At 31.5% G+C, this 17,583-nt stretch overlaps 6 protein-coding genes across 6 annotated transcripts; 2 read left to right on the plus strand and 4 right to left on the minus strand.

Annotated features, from left to right (window-relative positions):
- Positions 1–1,008: 1,008 nt before the first annotated feature.
- GO595_007048 (DNA mismatch repair protein MSH6) lies at positions 1,009–4,092 on the plus strand (the record flags this gene model as incomplete). The annotated part of the gene is made up of 1 exon (XM_067920469.1): positions 1,009–4,092. The coding sequence occupies one exon, from the start codon at positions 1,009–1,011 to the stop codon at positions 4,090–4,092; it is 3,084 nt and encodes a 1,027-aa protein (XP_067772567.1).
- A 687-nt stretch (positions 4,093–4,779) lies between these two features.
- GO595_007049 (MOB kinase activator-like 1A) lies at positions 4,780–5,319 on the minus strand (the record flags this gene model as incomplete). Its single annotated transcript, XM_067920470.1, has 1 exon — positions 4,780–5,319. One exon carries the CDS (start codon positions 5,317–5,319, stop codon positions 4,780–4,782), a length of 540 nt encoding a protein of 179 aa, XP_067772568.1.
- Positions 5,320–6,232: 913 nt separating this feature from the next.
- On the minus strand, positions 6,233–6,985 carry GO595_007050 (uncharacterized protein; the record flags this gene model as incomplete). Its single annotated transcript, XM_067920471.1, has 1 exon — positions 6,233–6,985. One exon carries the CDS (start codon positions 6,983–6,985, stop codon positions 6,233–6,235), a length of 753 nt encoding a protein of 250 aa, XP_067772569.1.
- Positions 6,986–12,624: 5,639 nt separating this feature from the next.
- GO595_007051 (DEAD/DEAH box helicase family protein) lies at positions 12,625–13,839 on the minus strand (the record flags this gene model as incomplete). The annotated part of the gene is made up of 1 exon (XM_067920473.1): positions 12,625–13,839. The coding sequence occupies one exon, from the start codon at positions 13,837–13,839 to the stop codon at positions 12,625–12,627; it is 1,215 nt and encodes a 404-aa protein (XP_067772570.1).
- A 1,727-nt stretch (positions 13,840–15,566) lies between these two features.
- GO595_007052 (phosphoprotein phosphatase) lies at positions 15,567–16,559 on the plus strand (the record flags this gene model as incomplete). The annotated part of the gene is made up of 1 exon (XM_067920474.1): positions 15,567–16,559. One exon carries the CDS (start codon positions 15,567–15,569, stop codon positions 16,557–16,559), a length of 993 nt encoding a protein of 330 aa, XP_067772571.1.
- A 626-nt stretch (positions 16,560–17,185) lies between these two features.
- Positions 17,186–17,467, minus strand: GO595_007053 (actin; the record flags this gene model as incomplete). The annotated part of the gene is made up of 1 exon (XM_067920475.1): positions 17,186–17,467. One exon carries the CDS (start codon positions 17,465–17,467, stop codon positions 17,186–17,188), a length of 282 nt encoding a protein of 93 aa, XP_067772572.1.
- Positions 17,468–17,583: the final 116 nt, after the last annotated feature.

The following is a 17,583-nucleotide window of genomic DNA, read 5'->3' on the forward strand; positions in this document are numbered from 1 at the left end:
TGTTTGAGTTCTTGTTTAGAAATTGGGGCATCAATTAAATTTTCATCAGGTTTTTCCATTGAGTAAAAACCCAAAAAGATATTTTAAACGTTCTTTTTATCCAAAAACAAAAAATTCCAATAAACACACTAAAACCCATAAAAAAAAAGCATTATACGCATTTCAATAGTTTCCTGAATAAAACAAATATTTATCCATAAAGAATCAATGTATTGACTTATACCTAATAATGAATAAAACGATTAATCATAATTTATCCTAAAAATAAAAGAAAATCGAAAAACAAAAAAGAGCAAAAGTCTTCACTTTAACAAAAATATTAAATTTAAGAATTTCAAGATAAGATATTTAACAGCAACGTTTTTCCGTTGGTTCATTTGTCATAAGGATCGAGTTTAATAAAAACATGATAATCTTTATTTTATTTAATTTTTTATAGGTGGTGACACTCACAAAAAATGAAAATATCTTGTTAAAAAAAATAGTTTTCGAAAATTTGGTAATAAAAAATAATTATCATATATTATGTATTGCATATGATCTAGAATAATATGTGTTTTGTTTGAAAATTATTTAAAACGGTACTTATTGAAGCATTTGAAAATGGATATACAGGGATTGATAAAATGCAAAAATAAATATCAATAATAAACACAAAATTATATTTAGGGTGAAATATCTTTGAATAAAATATTTCAATTGTTGTGCATCGAATATGAGATTGTAAAAATAATTAAGAAAGCAGGTTACCATTTTAACTTAAGTTAATGAAGAGTAAGAATCTTCCCTTTTTGATATTGTCCATCAGATTTTCCACATGTATTTATGCATTCAATATATAGCTTAATTCATACATCTATTTTCGGTTTCACCTCCCACGACTTTTTTTATTTGAGCAATGTACGTTTATTAATTTTTGGAATGAGTTCACTTTCCCGCAAAAAAATGCCGATAAGTACCAACTCCTCTCAAATGGCGGGCTTCAAAATTTGGTAAGGCAAAAACAACATGCAATCATCTTTATTTCAATTCTTTTCGCCAAAGAAAAGCACAACACCTTCTACATCACCAGTTGCCAAGAAAGCTAATGCTATAAGAACACTTAAACGTGTTTCTAAAATTGCAAATGACGATCTTGACTTTGAACTTGATCAAGATTTTTTGTCAGATGAACTTGAAGATGAAGATGAGAAAGAATTTGATAAAGTTGTTACCGCCAAGAAAATCAAAAAGAGCAATAAAGCAGCTGAGAAAGCAAAAACGCCCAATTCAACATTTATTTCAGCACCTAAAACGCCCAAAGCACAACCTTCTAAGAGTGATTCAAAGTCGCCACTTATTTCACCATCATCGTCCATGGAAAATCTTCGTATTACAGCGGAAGATGAAGTTGAACTTCCAGATTGGCTTACAACGAATCTCCGTGATGCCAATAAGCGACGGCCAAGTGATCCTGATTATGATCCTACCACTGTTTATATTCCTCCCAAGGCGCGAGATAGTTTTACTCCATTTCAAAAACAATTTTGGGAAATTAAAGAACATAATTTTGATGCCATCGTTATGATACGGAAGGGCAAATTCTATGAAATGTTTAGTGTTGATGCAATTTTTGCTCGAGATGTCTTAAAACTTAAACTTACATCACGAGGTAAAGAACCAATGTGCGGAGTTCCAGACAAAGCGTTTAGTGAATGGGCCATTAAACTTATTAACAATGGTAAACGAGTATGTAAAGTTGAACAAATGGAAACAGCAATTGATCAAAAGAATCGGAAAGGACAAAAAGCGATCAAACGAGAACTTGTTCAAATATATAGCATTGGAACTATTGATGATTTTGAAATGCTTGAAAGTACACAGCCATCATATTTAATGTCACTTCGCTCGTTTGGACGTAATATTGCTGGTATTTGTTTAGTTGATTGTTCGATTGGATCATTTCATCTCGGTATAGTTAGTGAAGAAGATCTTTCGGATTTATTAATACGATTTGAACCAGTTGAAGTTATTTATGACAAAGAAACGATTTGTCCGGAACATCTCGACATTGTTAAAAAACTTTGCGGTAATTCATGCGCACATGCGAAAAGTGGAGTTCAATGGTGGGATGGACAACTTGCGATGAATGAGATCCAAAAAGTTGCGTCGTGGGATAACATTCCCGAGAAATTACAAGAATTTCCGAAAGAAGCAATTGCAGCATTTGGAGGATGTGTTTTGTATTTAACGGAACACAAAATCGCGAAGTCTCTTTTATCACTTCAACGATTTTCATCACTTAATGAAGCGGGCGGAACACGTTATCTTTCACTTGATTCAAGCGCATTATCAAATCTTCAAATCATTGGCAAAGACGAACATTGCCTTTTAACGATTCTTGATCGATGTTCGACACCATTTGGGAAACGTCGTTTACGCTTTTGGATTATGCATCCGTTGCGTAATATTAAATCGATTGAACAACGCCTTGATAGTGTTGAAGAACTTATGGATCCGAAATTTTCGACATTACCGAAGTCACTTCAAATATTACCCGATTTAGAACGAATTCTCACACGCGTTTATTCGAATCGATGTAGTGTTAAGATATTTTTAGAATGTTTAAATTCATTAATTAAGGCGTCGGATATCTTAACAGCATATGAAGATAAAGTTCATACGTCACAACTTACATTATTACTTCCAGTTGGGAAAGGTAAAGCAGCGCATAAACAAATCGAAACATATATTGAATCACTTGATCTCAAGAAGTCCACAGAAAGTAATGAATTTGTAGTTAAGCCAGGAATATTTGAAGATATTGATGAAATTGATCAACAGATTAAAACAGTTGAAGATGAACTTAATGAACAATTACAAAAAATTCGACGTGAATTACGATGTAAAGACATTGAATTTGTTCATCAATTAAGTGAACGCTATCAAGTATCTATACCTAACAAAGTAGCGTCGAGTGTTGATGATCGATTTATATTAGTTTCTCAAACTAAAGGTGTTAAACGTTATCGCACTCCAGAAATTAATCAACTTATCAGTAAGTTAGAGAATTTAGAAAACGAACGACTAAAACTTCGAAGCGGCTGTCAAAAGCGTTTTATTGATCAATTTGCATCCAAAAGTGAACTTTGGGATTCGATTTTAGAATCCATATCAGAAATTGATTGTTTATATAGTTTATCAATGGCATCGCAACGTTGGGAAGGAACATCATGTCGTCCTAAGTTTGTTACTAAAGAATCGGAAGAAGCAAAAGGCCATTCGTTACTTTCGGTGAAGCAAATGCGTCATCCATGTATTCCAGGGCGATGTTGTCCTAATGACATTGACATTGGTGACAAGAACGTGATTATTGTCACTGGCCCTAACACCAGTGGTAAGTCAACATATGCGCGTATGTGTTGTGTTGCTATAATATTAGCACAAATCGGATGTTATTTGCCTGCTGACTCAGCAACATTAACAATATTCGACCAAATATTTACCCGAATCGGTGCAGGCGATCGACTTTTTTCTGGTCAATCGACATATTCAGTTGAGTTATCAGAGACAGGAAGACTTATGCGTAATTCGACAGAAGATTCATTTGTTGTTCTTGATGAACTTGGACGCGGTACATCGACATTCGATGGAATTGCTATTGCTACAGCTGTTCTTGAAGAATTCATCGAAAACATTCGTTGCCCATTGGTGTTTTGTACACATTATCATATCCTTACACAACAATTCAAAGATTATCCAATGGTTCGAAACGCATCAATGCAATATAAAATCGGTGATACACTTACGCTGTTATATCGATTGATTAATGTCCCTTGTTCATCATCATTTGGATGCGCTGTTGCAAAAATGTGCGGAATTCCAAAAGAAATTACAGACGAAGCACAAAAAGTAGCAGACGATTTCGAGGCACGACACAAAGCATTGCATATTATTGGGGAAGAAAAGAAAGTCGAAGTGAAAGAAGCGAAACCAGAACTAAAGAAATTGGTCGAAGAGTTTAAAGCCGCGGCTTCAAAAGGAAGTAGCGCAGAAAAATTTGTCAAATTGTTACCTTTGTTAGACGCTGTTAGGAACATAGATTTGAATTAAATAAAATGAGTTTTGTATATTAAATTATGAAAATAATTATTTTTAAATGTTGAAATTTGTTTTCTTGAACATTTTCATTTTGATTTTTCTTCGTTTCAAGTTCTTCTTGCAGAATTTCGATGTTTTTTCGTTCTTCTTTAATATATTTATTAATTTCAGTTAATTTTTTTTCTTTCTTTTCAATGTTTTCAATTTCTTGAATTTGTTTCTTCTTTTCATTTGTGTTATATTTTTGCAAATTATATGAAATTCGTTTTTGAATTTCTTTTACACATTTATAATTAATATTATTAAAGTCAAATAAACATGAAATAAAATTAGAATTATCACAAAGCGCTTTTTCGATCATCATTCCATTTTGAATTAGATTGTTTTTAACAGATATTTTTTGGAATCGTTTTGACTTCCCAATCGCTTCAAACAATTCTTTCGCACCTTTATCACCAAATTCACAAAGTTCAACATCAATATATTTAAGATTCAGGTGTTGAATAATAGATTTCGCTATTTCAACATATTTGAAATTTCAAAAAAATTATTCAAGTTTTAAAATGTGGAAATTCTACACAGAAACAACGGTTATACATTAATTTGAAAAACTTGATAAAAACGGCGCATTGAAAAGAAAACACAAAATAAGAGCTGACATAGCTTTGTCAAAGCAAGATAAACTGTGATAATTTTTGTTTAAAATTTATCGATAATTTGTTTCAAAGGTGCGTATTGATCTTCAGGAATTAATTTGAACTCTTTAGCAAATATTACAAAATGTCTAAAGCATGTGTTCAAATGAGCTTCGGCCCCAATTCTTTGTATGTGCTCACGGTGGTGGAAATAAATATGTGCATAGATTCTGAACATTCTTTTGAATATATTCACTAAAATTTCTCTGAAGTTTTTGGGATATGGAGTTGCTGGATCACTAGGAAATACAGACTCATCGTCAAGATACTTTTCTACCATCAATAAAACATTCGCGATATATTCTCTGGCTGGGATCATAGTTGGTTTCTTATACTTATCATTGTCTTGCCAATAATACTTATACGCGGGACCAGCGGTCATTTCAGGGCAAGATTCAGTTGTGCAATTATCAATAATTGAAGAGAAAAGTAAATTAAGCTGATTGAAAAACTCTGAAACATGTGCCGCTGCCCACTCTTCAAAGGTGCGATTTGCTGGAAGCTTAACAGCCTCTTTCAAATCTCCAGCGCCTAGTGTGGCCATTTGCGAAATTTCTTTGAGCTGATGTTTTTGATCAGCACCACGAACAGGCCTAAATGTTCCTTGATTCTTGTTTCTGGAGTTAATATTAAAACATACAGCCAATTAAACATACAGAATAAGTGAGGCCTCCACTTTTCAATGAAATGAATACTATAGAATTTTGTGAGATGAATTTTGGCATTCAATTTTCTGCTGTTTATAGCAATCGGTTTTTAATGAAAGCAATTTGCAAAAAGTTTTATCGTTTCTTCAATTTTCGTTGGGTTTCCATGGAAACCAAATTGAATTTGCGAAAAAATCTCTATTGCAAAAAAATTAAACAATACTTATATAAAATATTTAACTTGATTATGATAAATGTTGCATGATCGCATTCAATTACTTTTTATGCTATTCCACTTCAATAACAATCAATTAACAAAACACAAATGCGTCTTTAGTGGAATAAACTAGGAAAATTTCTACTTAGTGAAGATGTTAAAAAATCCGAATTATGAGAAATTGAGCTTTGTGTATACAATCCTAAAATGAGTCGTATTTATCACATTTTTATTATGCATAATTTATATTAATGTTATAACTAGGAAGTAAAAGTCCAACTTCTGTGCCCCATTTAAATATTCATCAGAATGGAGAAAAAAAAATGATCATTTGTTCAACATCAATTTTAAAATAATTATTTTGAAAAAATTTCTGATGTATTCAAAGTTTTTTAACAAAATAAAGTCTCAAATTAAATATTTAGATTCAAGCACATGAATAATATTTACTTGAAAGTAAATTGAAGCGATTTAGCATCACTTAATTTAACGTGCGTTAATCTGATATTCACTAAAATTCTTTAAAAGAAATAACATCAAATGAACAAAACAACATTCACACACATTTATATATGGTTTAACAATTATTTAAATCAAAGTTTAAGTGAATCTGGATCAAAATCATCATCACTTGATGATCCGCAAATTTCGAAAATATGTTTTTGAAAGCAATCAGGCGGTGCCGACATAACAAGGTCTTCACATTCAGCATCATCTGGTGGATTTCTGATAAATGTTGGAAATTCACCAAGTTGTTTTTTCATGTGTCCAAGAAGTGGATGTATTCCTCTGATCTCAGGGAAGAATGGATGTGATTTCTTTGGTGTGATTGGAGGATTAGTTTGATCTTCAACAATTTTTTGATTTGGATTAGGTGTATTTCCAGGAGGTTGCATATTGTTACTATGATTAATTATTGCAAGAGATGATAATAGAGAGGCTCGAGAGGAACGCATGAAATGTAATTGTGCAAAAAAAACATTTGCATTATTTACAACTTCAGTGCATGGATGTGGTTCTCTAATATGAAACGCAGGCACTTTGGATGGATTTTGGCCTATTTTCATTATGATATCTGCAATAGAATCACTTGCATTTTTGATATTTAATTTTTTAGGTTTGTAAACTTTTTTATGAGTAAGCATTTCAACTGAGCATGGAGCGTCTGTCACGGAGGAAGAGAGAGCATCACGTGCAGGATTCAATATATCATAAAGATTTATCCCATTTTCAATTGCTGAAAGTTCTGTTAAAATTCTTCTTTTACGTTCTATTAATTTTTCGTTTTCAGCTTTTGCTCTATCTACAGTAGCCTGTGGCGTTGGGAACGAAAAACCATATTCCATTTGAAGTGTATATCAGAAGTACTTTTGATGTAAAGTATATAATTTTTGATCGATGCATACAGAACACATGTGATTCGTATGAATAAATCTTATAGCAAAATAAATAAATATCAGAACGAATGGGAAAAGTTACTATTGATATGTCATATAATTTTTTTCTTGAGTAAAGAAATATCACCCAAACTTCAAGTTTAATAATGGATAAATTTGATTATCACTGTATTCTTTTAATTTGCTAGTTATTCAAATTATATATGTATTATTTGGTATACAATATAAAATTTTTATTTTCTTGAAGAAACAAAGAAAATGATTTTTGGTTAAAAACATATTATATTTAAATTCAAACAATTATTTATTAATTTTCACAACAGTTTTTTCTTTTTCGATCGCATCTATGAACTCTATATGTTCGCTATGGAGTCTTTCTGCATATTGGTTTACATTTTCAGAGAACTGTGATATCAGCTCAACAATTTGTGGGTTCATTGAGTGTTTCTTTGATTGCGCGATTAATTTTTCGTAGTTCATTTTAATTTTCTGCAATATCAAAACCAAGTTTTGCTTGAACGAAGCATTACAATTATTAAATGAAATCGATTTTGCGAGTTCATTTTCGTTGAATATTTTCAAAACCGATTTCACAAAGAATTCGAATTGTTTAACGTATTCAACGTATAAATTTTTCGGAATATTATTATTTATACTAAACATAACTCGATTTTCATTATTTTTAGTTGAATTTTGGGTTTTCAAAACTCCTTTTAAATTAGATGTTGATATATAATCACTTACATCTTTAAAGCTTATGAACGAATTTGTTTCTTCCATATCATTTTTATATTTTATGTTATATCTGTGTTGAAGATTTATTATATTGTTTTTTTCATCTTCTGATAAATTTAATTTATATAAATTTCGTTTATTCGTTTGCGATGCTGTTGCATGTATACAAGCAGTTGCTGCATCATGTAAATCTTGCATCATTTCGGATGTAGTTTTAATGAATTCGACAATATCTGAACGTAATGAAACAAGTGGGAAATGCGATTTATTTTGGATGAGTTCTATTATCGAATGTTTTAATTTAAAGATTCGGATATTTAATGGTTCGATTTTGTTCGAAAATTTTGTGATGAATAAAGTGATTTGATAAACAAGTAACTCAAATAGTTGTTGAAATCCTTCCATAAGTATTTTACGTGCTTTAATTTCTTGGTTAGAAAATTGTTCCATTTTTTCTTTATGTTGTTGTTTTTGTTGTTTGAGCTTTTGATTTAATATTTTCTCTGTTTCGAAAGCTTTTTGTTGTAGTTGATTCGTTTTATGATTCGGCGATTGAAGTTTATATTGTAATGTTTTGTTTTCTTTCTTTAATTGTTCATTTTCTGTGATTATTGTTTTGGATTTTTCAATTTCATTTTGAAGTGATTCGATTTTCTTAAGTAATATTTGCGTTTGATTACGAAGTTCGCGATTTTCTTTTTGTAAAATAATATAATTTTCATTTAAATTTAAGTTTTCGGCTTGCAAACTAATCGAATCTTCGCGATTTATTTTATTGGTATTCATTTTAGTTGCAGATGAAGTTGTTGAAAGTGTTTCTAATGTTATTAGTTTCGATTGTTTTAATGCCTTTTGAAGTAATTTGTTTTTTTCTGTTAATTTTTGATTCAATTTTTTAAGTGCTTCAATTTTGTTCGATTTATTGTTTGTTAATATGTTTAATTCATCAATTTCTTTAAGAAGATCATTCGCTTTTTCTACTAATAAAGCATTGTTATTATTATTTGTCTTAAGTAATTCATTTTCTTTCTTTAATTCTTCAATAGTTTTCTTTCCGTTTTCGAGTTCAACAAAATTTTCAATGTTTTTATTTTGTAATGTTTCGTTTTCCCTTTTTAATTCATCAGTAATTTTCTTCTCTTTTTCAAGCGCAATCGAATTTTCGATGTTTTTCTTTTGAAGTTCTTCATTCTCTTTCTTTAATTCTTCTGTAGTTTTCTTCTCTTTTTCGATTAAAACAGAATTTTCAATGTTCTTCTTTTGAAGCGTTTCGTTTTCCTTTTTAAGTTCTTGATTTTGCTTCGTCATATTCTCCATTTCTTTCGCAAATTTTCTTTCTTTTTCAATCGTTGAAGAACTTATTCTCTTCTTTTTGAGTGTTTCATTTTCTTTCTTTAGTTGATTTGTTATTTTCTTCTCGTTTTCAATTGCTTTAAGATTTTCAATGTTTTGATTTTTAAGTGTTTCATTTTCTTTTTTTAATTTATTTGTTAATTTCTTTTCATTTTCAATTGCTGTTAAATTTTCGGTGTTTTGTTTTTTAAGTGTTTCATTTTCTTTCTTTAATTTATTTGTTAATTTCTTTTCGCTTTCAATCGCTTTTGTATTTTCTATGTTTTGATTTTGTAGAGTTTCATTTTTCTTATTTAATTCCGAATTTTGATTCGAAATGTTTTCGATTTCTTTTGTTAATTTCTTTTCTCTTTCGATGAGTTCATTATTTTCCGAATTTTTCTTTTTAAGTTCTTCATTTTCTTCATTAATTTTCTTATTTTGATTTTGTAATTTTTTGATTTCATTTGTAAATTTTTCTCTTTCTGCAATTGATAAATTCGGCTGAAATTTTGGTGACATTGAATTACTTTTTGATGTTTGTCTTCTTAACAATTTATTTTCATCTAATAATTTTATATTTTTCTTTTTAAGTTCATCTATTTCATTTGAAATTTGTTTTTCTTTTTCTTTAAGTGATTTATTTTCTTCATTAATTTGATTATTTTTATCTTGAAGTTCTTTAATTTCCTTTTCATTTAATATTTTATTACTTTTCAACATTTCATTTTCTTCAATAAGTTTTTGATTTGCTGTTTTTAAGTCACTTATTCCTTTAATGTTTTGTATTGATATTGATTCAGATGCCAAAAGATCTTCTTCAGTTTTTTCATCATCACTTGATAAAGTAAATGTACCAAATGTTTTTTGATTACTATATTTCGATGTACTTAATGAAATTTGTTGAATTAATCTTTGTTGTAATTCATTATTTTCTTTGACTAATTTTTCATTCGTTTGTTGTAATGAAATTAATTCATTATTTATTTCAGCTACAATTTGTTTATAATTCGGTTCTATTTTTTCTAATTTATTAACTTTCTCTTTTAATTCATTGTTTTCTTTTATTAAATTTTGTACTTTTTCGTCAGATTCGTTTTTCCCTTCAAGATCACTTATTTCTGCTTTGAGTTCATCATTCTCTTTAACTAATGCTTCGTAATTAGAAATGGCACTATCAATGTCATTTGCTTTGAAGCATATAATTAATGATGAAATTGTTTTATGTAAATTTTCATTTTCGTGCCTTTCAGCAAATAATAAATTATTCGCATTTTCAAGTTTGTCAAGAAGTGATACATTATCTTCTTCATTGTTTTGAAGATTTAATATTTTCGATTTTAATTCTTCGTTTTCTTCTTTTAATTTGTCAATCGTGTCTGTTGCATTTTCGAGATTCTGTACAAGTCGTTCAACTTCATTAAAGTCAATGAAGGACAAATTTTCGTTGTTTTGATTCTCTTCAGTCAGTTCTTTGTTTTTCTGCTTGAGTGTTGCGTTTTCTTCATTTAATGATTTTAATGAGTTTTGCAAATTTTCTATCAACGCATTGTTTTTATTGAGATCCTCATTCTCTTGTGTGAGTTTGTTGATCCTTTGATTGAGTTCTGTGATTTGGAATTGAAGATTTTTAATGATATCTTGCTTATTTTGTGAATCATTTTCAAGAACTTCAAGCTTAGCGCGCAAAGACGTACTTTCTAGAGCCGCTTCCGCCTCGTTTTCAAGCTGAGCTGATGCTTCAGCTACTGCATCAACCATATGATTCGCTCTTTCATTTATTTCATTTTGTAATCTTTGATTTTCTTCAATGGCCTTGGAAAGCTGCTCTTGAAGTTCTTCGTTCATCGTTGATGAATTTTGTTCATCTTGTGATAATTTGGCAATTAATTTTTCTTGATCAAAAAATTCTTGTCTAACACTTTCTTCAATATTGTGCGATTTTAGAAAGCTATTTAACCTAAGTTCCATGTTACTTAGAAGCATTCTTAATGTAAAATTTTCACTTTCTAATTCGTCAACATGTTGTTGATATTCTTTGGCAAGAACGAATGGAGAACTTAAAGTTTGATCCATTAATGATTTTTTGGACTTAGGTGTTGAAGAGAAATCAAGAGGAGAATCTGACATGAATTTTGGCCGTTTAAAAATAAAATCTACACCCTGAAAAAAGAGAAATTGCATCTGCATTACAGGTTTCAACATGTGAAATATTCACAAAGGTACGCTACATATTAAGAATTTCATATAAGTTTATAACGCAAAATTAATAATTCATACATATCAGTTTTACATAATTACGAGACAATTATTTCATATATGCCTTTTTGATTCTCAGCTCCATAGTTCTTTTAATATTTGTGAAATTAAGTCAAATAATTTTGTTAATAAATCTTTATTTATCCATACAACAAACAGCCAAATGTTTAACAGTACATTAAAACTCAAGATTGAAAAACTTGCAAACAATGAACAGAAACACAAAAATTGTTATTGACACAAAATTGATAATTGTACGATGACTTCTATTTACCAAGATAAGAGATCCAACATCGTACAGTCTACTCGAAACAACAACACATATTTCTTTGCCAAATCCTTCTGTTGACAAAGGAATAAATCTGAAAAGTTGTGAAGCAAGAAAACATGTGAATGAGAGTAAAAGTATTGTAGGGTCTGTAGTTTTGATTAATGATGGGAGAATTGGGATCAACGAAATAGTTACCTTTGAGTGAAGAATTGGAAATTCGTTAAGTGTTGAAGAAAAGCTGAAAAATTTTGTGGAATAATTAGGATGACCATTTATGAGAGAACAAATAATAAACGTTGTGATTGACGAAACCATGAAGATACCAACTGTAAGGATAGCTGGTAAATCTGGTGCTGTATCACTACCAATTCGATTATTTTTTAACCATAGAAATAGAAATGAAAAGAAACAACAAAAGACAATATGGATAAATTCAATGCAAATGTTAGCTGCTAGTGAGCTTAAAATGCCTGAAATGAGAATCAAAATATAATTTAAAATTAATCGCTTTGAAAGGCGCAATGACAAGACAATAATAAGGAAGTTAATGCTTGTGAAAGAAAAGGCGATGTCAAATTGTGATTTTGATAGTATGAATCTGAGAAGAATGAATAAGTAGCTCGATAAAATATTGCAATTTAATAAAGCTAAAGAGATGATTATGGACAAGATACCAAATTCATGTAATATAAACAAGATCTGTTGATTTTGAAATAAAAATATTGCCAATTTATTATTTGTATTTGCATCAATTTTTGGTGTTACATCTATTGCTTCTATGTTTAAATAGCATTTAATGGATGTGCATATTAAGAGACAGATCATTACTAAAATCTCAAGAACATGAGGCCTCATTTTGCTACTTTTGCTTACAACGTGTGCATCCACGCAAAAAGTGGAGTCAAAAGTGAATTTTTTGAGTGGTTTACTTTTCTTATGTGGGAATTAACAACTTTTATTATTTAAAATATAGTTTAATAAACATAACAATTTATTGCTTCTTTGACCTACTCTTAATTTTATATTTCTCCACTGCTTCATCCTTCGCTTTCCTAAATGGTAAAACCCATTTAAGTACCTTTTTCTCGTCCACTTGTTTTGGTTTCAATTTCCTTCTTAAGAATTTTTCTATTTTCAAATATTCATCTTTATCTTCAAGTGTTACAAATGTCAGCGCAGCGCCTTTTCGTCCTGCTCTACCTGCTCTTCCGCATCTATGGACATATTCCTTTGGCGTTGGAGGCAAATCATAGTTTATAACCAAATCAATGTTTGGAATATCGATTCCACGTGCTGCAACATTAGTTGAGACGAGAATTCGTATTTCGCCGGTACGAAACATCGATATTTGTTCTTCACGCTGTGGTTGCGTCATTTTCCCATGCGCCATCCCAGCACTGAAGCCAGCATTCTTTAATGCGTCTGTGAGAATTTCGGCCATGCGACAACTCGAGCAAAAAACAACAACGGACAATTGGCGGTTTTCATCAAGGATGGTAGCAAGCGTCGCTTCCTTACGTTGGGCATGTACTGGAATCATCTCTTCTTCGATGACAGTTGGAAGTTGTTCTTTTGAGCCAAGTTTAACAAATGACGTATCGCTGATTGAAAGTTCTGCAAGGCGTTCGACGCTCTGTGGCATGGTAGCTGAGAAAAGAAGAAGTTGGCGTTGGTGAGATGAGCTACGAATGATGATACGGATATCATCATAAAATGATACACCTGCCATTTGATCAGCTTCATCTACAACAATGATGTGGACAGTAGAAAGATTAAATCCATGGGCTTCTGTAAGAAGTTGAGAGAGTCGACCAGGTGTGGCAATTATTATGTTTGGTTCTTTTGCAAGAAGTGCCATTTGTTCAACATCATCCATGCCACCGTAGGCTGTAACAATAGTAGCTTTGATTTTTTTGCAAAGAATTTGACAAACTTCTGAAATTTGAAGAACGAGTTCACGTGTAGGTGCTAATATGACAGCATATTTAGGTGGGATTTGTGCTTCAATCATACGGTGGATAAGAGGAAGCAAATATGCACCTGTTTTACCACTTCCTGTTTTTGCCATTCCTGCAACATCTTCCCCTTTAAGAGCTTTTGGAATTGTTGATGCTTGAATTTCTGTTGGAACTTTCCATCCTAAATCTGCAACTGCTTCACAAACTTGAGGACAGAGGCCTAAATCTGCAAAAGTTTGAGTTTCCATGGATTTTGGTCAAGACCATTGAAGAAGTGTTCAATACTTTACAAAATCTGTATGATATGACATGTGATATGAAAATATATCAAACATTTATTAATTTATATATTTGGCTAAAAATATTGCCGATTTATCAAGATCATTTGTCATTGACACCAATTCTTCTTTGGTGAATACGAAATTAAAAATTGTGCCGTTTTTTGTGACCATGATATGTGCAAATTCTACAAGTCTGTCAAAAACTCTTTGGACAAGAGGAGAAAGTTCTACTTGAGATATTTTACAAAGCTGATGGATTGGACAATTTTCGCCCATTGCTCCAATAATTGCACACACTGTAATAATTTGGGGTGGAATTTCTACGAATGCATATATCATTAAAGAAAGATCTAAGAAGTATTCAGCACATTTCTGATATTGTGTTCCATTAATTTGGATTAGAAATGGTTCTAAAAATAACTGAGCAGTTGGATAATTAAATCTACCTTTAACTGCTTTTATGACTTCGAGTTCTTTTTGAATAAATTGATCATCTGTAAATTGGTTTTGACAAATACATGCCGAAAAAATTGGAAGTTCAAAATGAGATGTTTCCACAATTTTTGCCATTAGCCATAGGCAAACTGTAGCCGTCAATTGAATGTCTTCTGTCTTTACATTAATTTGTGTAAGTACTTGATCAAGAATATAAACAGTATTGTATAATGTTTCTTTTGTAAAATGTATTTTATATACAACTCTTTCAAGCCATTCTATAATGCAAACTCTGGATTTAAGTGTGAGATCAGTTTGTTTATTAGCAAATAATGATGAAGATATTGTAATGTTCTTTGCTTCGTTTAATGAATTTTCAATTGCTTCTTTTATTGGTGATTTTTGTTGGTATTCCATTTCAAGAGAATCATTGAAAAATTCATCACAGAAATCGTCTTCGCTGTATTCACACTCATTTATTTCCATTGGATTGCATGTCACAAACCGTAATATTACTTTGAATTTTTGAATAGTTACCGTTTTCTTTTGAGTTTTTATGGCATTATCGACCACTTATTGTGTAAACAATGTTTAAACATCAGAGTTTGTGAGTCTTTCCATGATTTTAGGAATAAGCCAAGATTAGAAAATTCATAGATGGCGTTTACTTGGGAAGTTTTCATTAATTGATCAATCAATTAAAATATTATATACGTAGCTGTTTTCAAATTGGATTAAATGGATTGCATTGAGGCTCGATTTGTTTCACTTGGTTTCCTGCTTCTCGCTCTCGTAAACAAAGGTGATGTCAAAGGTTGGACGGTTATATGTTTGGGTTCAATAAACGGTTAAAAATGAGGAAAAGGATTGGAAACAAACCAATCCCCAAAATTCACAAACCTGCAGTAACAAATCATTCAAAACCAAGAAAACTTGCAAAAAGAGAGGTTCCAAAATCAGAACTGAATCTTAATGTTGATCAAACATTAAGTATTTCAACATTGCGTCGTTTAAATTCAGAACGTGATGTCGTCATTAAAATGAGTCGTAACTTTCAAGACGTGCCACCAAAAGAATATACAAATCTATTTTTATCAAAATGTACTGAATGTTCAATTATTTGTGATTTTTCATCTCCAAAAATTGATGCTAAGGCCAAGGTAACCAAGGCTACATTGTTAAAGCAACTAGCATCATGTTTTTCAATCCCACATCTCATCCGAAATATTTCACTTGAGTCCATGAAAGAATTTCACAAAATGTTATCTATCAACTTATTTCGTACGTTACCAAAGATGCCTGCTATTAATGTAGTTGGTGCACATGACTCAATGTTGGATTCTGCATGGCCACACATCAGCCTTGCCTATAATTGCTTATTAGCCTCTTTGAACTGCCGTCATTCCTCCAATATATCAAGTAGTTTTATCTATAATTTAGTTCGGAATTGCTCGTCTCCAGATGATCGCGAAAGAATTGCTGTACGCGATATATTACATACTTTATATACCAAATACATGAATCTCCGTTCAATTGTGCGTGATAAAGTTGCTGCTCATTTTGCAATTGGTAATTGCTCCACTGAGATTCTCGAATTTTTTGTTAGTGTTGTGACAGGTTTTAATTCTCCACTAAATCCCAGCCACATTACATATTATTACAACGCTATACTTCCCATACATACGCTTGAAAATTATCCAACTTTCCAAGCGCAATACGTTCAACTCATTTTACGATACATCACAAAAAGTGGATTTTTGCTTGACAGAACCGTTAATTATCTTTTGATGCACTGGCCCAAGTCCTGTCGTCAAAAGCAAATACTTTTCTTGTCTGAAATTGAGGAACTTCTTGAGAACTTTGAGATTAATGTGACGCCTCAGATGGCAACATCAGTTTTCAAGCTCATTTCGAAGATGACAATGAACTTAAATTCTGATGTTGCTGAGACAGCAATTAATATTTTGATGAACCCTAAGGTATCATTTTTACTGAAAACTCATGCATCAACTCTATACCCAATAATTGTGAAATATGTTTATAAAAGTGCAAAGAATCATTGGGATGAGTGCATAAGGACAAACGCATTTGTGACATTGCAGGGATTGTCAGAGCTCGACTCGCAGACATTTAATAAGGTAAACGAAACATTGAAAGTGAGGAAAGCTAAAAAAGCAAATCAGTTCAAGGCGAACTGGACAGAAATATTTGAGGGCGCTAAGGCTTTTGATAGGAACATAAAGCCGATTTGATCAATGTATGTAATGAAATAAATGTCATTATGAATATTTTTTTTTAATGTATTATATGTTCAGATTCATTCAAGTTGTGAACTATGTGTTAGGTTTCAAACATTTTATTGTGAAATATAAAAAATTGAAATTTGCTTTCTATAACACAGTTAACAATTTTTAAACATTTATTGAGTTTATTTTCGATTATAAATCATTCAAACGAATCAACATCAAAGGCTATCCTTTAACCTGAACTTTTTTCATTTGTCAAATTTTGCATTTCATTTTCATGAAAGTTGTTGTTATTAGTGCCACTGGTTTCATTGTATGCTTACAAAGGACATCATTGAAGCACCAAGGCTGTGTGTTGTTGTTGGTGCAGGAACAATATTCAATCAAAAAAGGGAAAGCAAATTCTCAAATGCAGATTATGCAGTATGGTTGATGAAGTGTCCAATGGCAAACGCCTCACCGTTGGCGACTAGGCAAAGAAACAAACATTTCACATTTTATAGATTTCGAATCATTCATTGGTAACAACTTTCAAACAAAGTAATGGAAGCAGAGAAAAATTAAAAACAAACTATTTCAGACTTTTTGGAATAAAACCATATGAAAAGGTAAAATTAATCCCATTAAACTGTTTAGAAGCACTTGCGGTGAACAATTCCTGGACCAGCTTCGTTGTATTCGTCACGTGTGATAACCATTTGTGGGAATGTAGCGAGTGATGCGAGGATGGAGCCACCGATCCAAACTGCGTACTTACGTTCTGGTGGGGCGACGACTTTGATCTTCATTGTTGGTGGTGCGAGGCGGACCATTTCCTTCTCCATACGCTCTGGAAGACCTTCGAACATTGTGGTACCACCAGAGAGAACAATGTTAGCGTAGAGATCCTTACGGACATCGATATCGCATGCCATGATGGAGTTGAAGAGGGTTTGGTCAATACCTTCGAATTCGAAGCCATTGAAGTGTGGCTTGAAAAGAAGTTCTGGGCACCTGAAGCGCTCGTTGGCGATGGTGATGACGTTGCCAT

The sequence above is a fragment of the Histomonas meleagridis genome (genome assembly GCF_020186115.1).
Source record: "Histomonas meleagridis strain 2922-C6/04-10x chromosome Unknown contig_51, whole genome shotgun sequence".
Taxonomy (NCBI): Eukaryota; Parabasalia; order Tritrichomonadida; family Dientamoebidae; genus Histomonas; species Histomonas meleagridis.